Source organism: Manacus vitellinus, unplaced genomic scaffold, assembly GCF_001715985.3.
Source record: "Manacus vitellinus isolate BGI_N305 unplaced genomic scaffold, ASM171598v3 scaffold_14_pilon, whole genome shotgun sequence".
Lineage (NCBI taxonomy): Eukaryota > Metazoa > Chordata > Aves > Passeriformes > Pipridae > Manacus > Manacus vitellinus.
In genome coordinates, this window is record NW_021939063.1 from 470265 (window position 1) to 476905 (window position 6641).

Below are 6641 nucleotides of genomic sequence, written 5' to 3' on the forward strand. Positions count from 1 at the left end.
GAAATAACATTCCTTTATCCTTCAGCTGGAGCTTCCCAAATACCATACAGTATTCTCTTTCTCTTGTGCACATGAAAATAGTAAAACCTTGAGGAAAAATTAAGTTACTGGATTAGATATTGGGGAAGAAATCCTACCCTGTGAGGGCAGTGAGGCCCTGGCACAGGTTGTGAGGGTGGGGAGGCCCTGGCACAGGTTGCCCAGAGAAGCTGTGGCTGCCCCATCCCTGGAAGTGTCCAAGGCCAGGTTGGACCTGTGATAGTGGAAGGTGCCCCTGCCCATGGCAAGGGGTCCCTTCCAACCCAAACCATTCATTTTGCTGTCTCAAGTATGTCATAACAGATACTTCTCCAAACACGGTGCTTTATAGAATCAGAGAATGCTTTGGGTTGGAAGGCACGTTAAGGATCATCTCTTTCCAGCCTCCCTATCCTGGGTAGGGATGAAGTGTGCAAAGGCAGTTTAAGCATATTCTTCTCCAGAGTCACTGCAAATTACAGTGCTAAAAGCATAAAGACAGTGCCTTTTCCTCGTATGTCTCAACACCTCTTAGCAGGTTTTTCTTTTAGAATACTCAACATTCTCCAACAAGACTTAGATGAGGGATTCTTTCCTAATTTCTGCTCCTCTAGCAGCCTGTGAGGGAGAAGTGTGTACATTGTTAGAGAATGACACAAGAAACCATCACCTCTTAATGATATTTTTCCCAGTAGAGCTGGAGGTGTCAGAACTGCTAGGCAGGCTTGTTTGATGGCCCTTGTGGAAAAGGAGTCACTTCCCTCATGTTCCTTCTACGAGAGGAAAACAGCAAATTCACATCATGGAAGGAGCACATAGTTCAGATCCTGATACTGTAAAGCAGCTGTGAGCAGCACTGTGGGATTACACAGCATATATATACAATGAGGCTGATTGTCCTAACTGTAAAAAGCTGCTATTCCTCAGTGTCTGGTGCCAATCTTCCATAAAAACAGAAGTGTGGGCTTTAACAGCAACTGCTTCAAACTGCCCAACTCAAAAACAGATTCATATCTGTAAAAGAGCAGAGCTATTCAGACATCGCTGTACATAATCTTTTTTCTATACTCTTAAATCAGGACACAAACCAGAAAAGAACACAATTAAGAATCATCTCTTATGCAAAACTTCTAAAACTTTAATACTTGTTAATTCACCTCTGAACACTTACAAGTACTTACATGAACACACTGTAATGAAAAGGACAAACCAGTAATGTGTTTTCAGCCTCTGCTGAGCAGAGTAAGAGGCTTGAGAAATCACAGTATATTTAGAGAAGAAAAATTATTTGCAACTTCAAGTTAGTGGACAGGGAATATAGTTTTGTAAATACTGTGGCAGCATAACTATGACAGTTAAATCACCTAAGAAATTCAAACACTGCCGCTTTGATGTGTCCACAGTAGACACTGGAAACATGAACTTGTTAATATAGCTGCTAAAAGTATCTTTGTTCTCAAACAGTAACTACAGATGGTTTGCTAAGGCTGTGTGAATTACCTCCTCAGCCAAGACAGTGGAACATTAAAATATGGATTAGAAATTTACTTGTAATCAGCACTAAGGTGAGGTAACAGGCAAGAGAATCAGTGGCACAGCATATGGTTTACTAACTGGAATTTGCTTATCAGACCATAAAAACCAGATACTGTTTTATTTTCTTTGTTTACATTTGAGCAATGGTATAAATTAGAAAACTTCGATTTGGAAATATCCCACACTAGAGAAATACTACCTCTGAACCCTTCAAGGTGACAGTCTTAGTAGTCCTGTTAGTCATTTTAAGATACATGTAAGCTTTCTACAGTTTGGTAAACTGTTACCTTCAGAGCTGCCTCAACATGTTTTCTACTGTAAGCAGAGGAATAAACATTTAACTGAAAAATATAGAAGACTCAGGCCATGGAAAGCATTACTAATCCCACAACTGAATTTCAGTTTGGGTGGCAAGGAGGAGAGGTGATTTAAATAACAAGTTTTCAGAACACACAGTACAACTGGCAGCTCTCAAGTTGATCCCTGGTTTAATATTTGTGTGACACAATTTCTGCTTAGGTTGTTTGGGTTTGGAACTGACAGACCCAAGCTCTGTGGTATCTGCTTTACCAAATGGCCATTCAACAAATTCTGGAGGTGTGTCTTCTTCCAGGCAGTTTACCAGAAGGACCTTCTCTCTTCTGCTCTCTCCGAGGTGCGCCGCAGCAGATACACTGCAGCGTGGAGTCCCCCCACGTTCACCCACACCGTCTGAGCTCTGCGCCAGATGTGTCCCACCCGTGACAAGGCCTGCAAGCCAAAACCAGCCAGAGAGCAGCGTTAAGACAGTAATATTATTTTTTATTAGTCTAAATCACATCTGATGGCAATGTCAAGGGACTTTTCGCACCCAGAACTGCATTTAGATGTTAGTAATTTTTGCTCAATAAATAAAACATCTGTAATGATGACAGCTTACAGTTTTTTTTCTCAATACATTTTCAAGTGTAAATAGGTTTGATTTTCTCTCACAGAACATACCTTGGCAAAGCATTTCTTGTCCTGGGTAAGCAGCACAGCCCTGCCTGTCCCTGGGGTGCAGATCCGGCCCATCTCCATCAGGCAGGCTGGGTAGAGATCCCAGTTCTTCTTCTTTGACCCTATCCTGCAAGATACATTCAGATGTCCTTTGTGATCACTGGAACCAGTTCACTGACGTTGGTCTCAGACAGGGATCAGCTTATTCAGGACCACGGTTACTGTTACTTTCAAGTTGTACTTTTACCATAGGGCCTGTCACACCTTCCCAACTAGGCCCAGTTAAGGACCTGACTGGAGAGAAGCCCAGGCCTGGCCAGGTGAGCCCATGCAGCTGTGGCAGTGAGGCACAGCACCTTTCCAGCACTCCTCACCTCTTCCCAAAGGGCATGTCTGTCACTACGATGTCCACAGAGCCAGGCCGGAGAGGCAGGTTGCAGATGTCCCACTGGATGATGTCCAAGGGAACACCCAGGGCAGTGCTGCTGCAAGGGCAAAGGCAGTTACCTCAGACATGAGCACTCAGAAGGTTTTTACACTGAGGAGATCTAGAATGTTGGAAGCGGAATAAACAGGAAAATATGAACTAGACACTCCAAAGCATCAATGCAAAGTGGATTTCTCTGCATACAGCACTGCAGGAAACAGAAATTCCTTGTGCTCTTCTCACCTGTCCTTACTCTCATTTTTCCTCAGTAAGGAGCAGATGTTGTTTGCTGCTCTCTTCACAGCCTGAGGGTTGTTATCCCCTGCAATGTGGTAGCAGCCGGGCCATTCCGCAGCTCCCTAGGGGAGAATTGATAATAAGCAACATTAGCATCAACGCTGCTTGACTGAAAACACAACAAACAGAAGAATTACTCAAACATGACAAAATACAACAAAGCAACTGCAAGTGGATGGCAAGGAATTTAGAGTTCTGTAACAGATAGCTGTTACAGGTATTATGCACCTTTAAGGCTCAAAATACTTTTGGATTTAGTTTCTTCCCGCTATAGACCAGAGAAGGAAAAAGGTCACTTACAAAAAGTGTATTTGTATCTGTTCAAAAGTTGGTGAGATTGGACCTTGCTATTCCGTCATTACCAAGAAGACTTACACACATTACTGAGTTACAGATACTGTTAAGTTTAATTAAGTTAAAAAAATCACAGAAGAATCACCTCTATTGGTATCGCACCTGTACCACACATGGGATCAACTATGATGTCCGTGGGCTGGGGATCACAGAGTCTGAAGAATAGAAGAAAAGATACGGTGAGAAAAGCCAAGAAAATGTGAATATCTCTAAGGAAGGGAAAGTGAACTATTTTAATAATTCTGATTCTATCCTTTTAACAAAAAAACTTTGTGATTATTTTTTCAATACGTTAATTACCATTTTATGAGCAGCAATACAGTGAAATTCTTTCACAAATGTGATACACTATTTTCAAGCTAGGCTAACACAGCAAAGATTTACTTTCCTCGTCTGGGAAACCACCACTGTAACTACAAAGCACACCATGTCAGCAACTCTGTTTTTTAAATTTTTTTTGAGAATTAACAGAAATGGCTTCTGAGGAAGCAGTGGGGAGATAAAGGGCCTAATTTCTGAAACAAAAGGACTCATTAACTGAGTATAACAGAACGCAGCTGCCCTGACCTGAGCATGCCGTAAGCCAGAGTCGAACGCAGCGTCGTGGGTCCGAAGTGTGTGATATTCCGTCTGTGGAGACTCTCTTCAGTTAATGCAATCCCCACCACCACTTCATTGTTGTGAATATTCAGAAGAACCTAAAGAAAAAACCTGAACTGAATTTCAGGAGTTTGCATAGTATGCCTGGTAAATATTTATGGGAAGTTATATGGCAATTTAAAAACCAGGAACGATGTATAAAAGAGCTTTTCTTCTTGTAGGAAAATCAAAGCCCCATTTTTATAACCATAAAGGACAGAACTTGGGAGAGCATTCACATATTCTCTCAGTCACACAGAATCTTTTACACAAGACTTCCCAAAGTGCTATAACAACTACACTGGCTTCCTAAAAGGTTTAGTTTTTAAATTTGGGGGAGAAGCCAAGTAAGTCCTGCAAGTCACAGTGAAGTATCTGCAAAGCAGCAATAAAATTCATATTTGTGGTGGAGACAATATTAGCATCTTGCTCCAGGGCAGTGACCAGCCCTTAATAAACCACAAGAAAAACAAGTCTCTCTGTCCCTCAGAAACAGTACTCCTACCAAGGGTATTGGTTGTGCTTTCCCAAACTCTGCTCTCCTCTGACAGGAAATAAACACTGGACAGTTACTATTAACCCTTTCTGTTCCCTTCACTCATAAAACCAGCTTCCAGATGGAGCATCTCCTGACACCTTAGAGTGGTATTAAGCAACAGAATAAGGACAGGTTTACTGAAGGTAAAAGCAAAGCAGAAGGCTCTGACATTACCTTTAAATACAAAGGAGACCAAAGGCTACAGCAGGTGGTAATACTCAGAAGTCAAGCCTTTGCTGTGGCTGGGAGAGAGCTTTGCAGCCCCAGCTCAGCTGTGCTGGGTTCATCAGCTGACAAGAGGAGACAGCAGTGTTTGAACAAATTAGAGGCCCGGGGAAGGGAGAGGTGCCACACTGGGCCACTCCAGAGATTATTATCATGGATAGCCAAAGCACCATCTGAGGACACATGTAAAGTGCCAGGGAAACGAACACTTTCAGTTCCAGAGTCTCTGAAAGGCAATTTGGGGACCTCTGAGCATCAGAATTAAGAACTAAAGATTTGTACAGCAGAAACATAGGCATTTCCAAGGCACACCACCATACCTCCACATCAAAGTTCGTCATGTCAGCTTTCCACTGGAAGTGCTCCTGCACGGCTCCACCGAAGTCTCTCGCAGCCTCGTTTGATGTGAAGCTGTGCTTGTCTCCAGCTCTGTTGCACGTCACGCGGAACTTCAGCACCTTCGCCTCTCCTTCAGCTGTCTGACCATCACCAGCCTTGGTACTACTCCCAGAACTCGCCTGCACTTCGTCCCTCGCATTCAATTGCTCATTATCCTCCTCTTCCTCCTCTCCCCCATTTTGGGATGCCACCCCTTGGGGCTTCTCTGTATCCTGGCTGCTAGCCACACCCACAATGCTTTGGGCACAGTCCTCCTGGTCATTAGTGTCTTTTTGGTCTGCTCCTCCCTCTTCTCCACCATCATTCAGCTTCTCCTTGCTTGCAGGACTCTGCAAATTGTGTTTTTTGCGTTTTGTCTTTTTCTTTTTTAAGCTGTTGTTCAGCTCCCAAACTTTCAACGGATCGGTCCAGGGCAGCTTTTTAACCAAACCTTCCAAATCCTTTAAAGCATCTTCCTTTAACAGACAAAAGAAGTCGTACTTTGAAGTCATTTCATTCCTTTAAAAGTTATCTTTTATTTTTAGGTCTCTCAAAGTAATTTATTAAACATTAACCCACTACATCTTTAAGAAAAGCTTACAGGTTTTTGTCCAATTCTTGCCATAAAAGGAATTACACCGAAAATCACAAGACCCACAGGATTTCACAGTTTATCTCATAAAACAAACAGCTAGCAGTGCATTAAGTGACCAAAGCGATACATCACTGTCCTATGTCTGTGACCTACAAACATGGCATCAGCTCTCATCCCAGATTTTGCCAATGCAACATATTTAACTGAAGAAATGTTAGACGACATGGCCACAGTTCCATTTACAAGCCAGAAAAGATGAACTGGAACAATATCACAACTGAAAAACCCAACAAACTTGTTAAACAAACAGAATACTTTGACACTCGTCTTAAACTAAAAAACAGTCAAACCAAACAACACTTCAAACCCCAGAACTGACCGAAAAATGGGGAATACCTCACCTTATTTTCTTTAAATTGATAGTCTTTGAACTCTTCAACAACAACAAATAAATTATCCACTGACCGCAGACGGTGGACCTAGAGGAGATGAGAAGGCACGGTGGCACGTTACTAACCGTGTGTCATAGGGATTCTGTTTACTTAGGTTAGAATTTTGCCATCTTACATGCACGATTTTCCACTTTAGTCCCCACGGGAGTTATCACTATACCGCTACACTGATTTAACCTCCCCAGTTTTGACTTAATCTCCCTT

General features: G+C 42.5%; 1 protein-coding gene across 1 annotated transcript; it reads right to left on the reverse strand.

Annotated features, from left to right (window-relative positions):
- Positions 1-1135: 1135 nt before the first annotated feature.
- THUMPD3 (THUMP domain containing 3) lies at positions 1136-6464 on the reverse strand (the record flags this gene model as incomplete). Its single annotated transcript, XM_029958309.1, has 8 exons — positions 1136-2304; positions 2536-2659; positions 2907-3014; positions 3203-3318; positions 3696-3765; positions 4178-4308; positions 5333-5866; positions 6387-6464. Coding segments are annotated over 8 exons (1293 nt in total), but the record flags the coding sequence as incomplete, so codon positions are not given.
- Between the last annotated feature and the right edge of the window lie 177 nt (positions 6465-6641).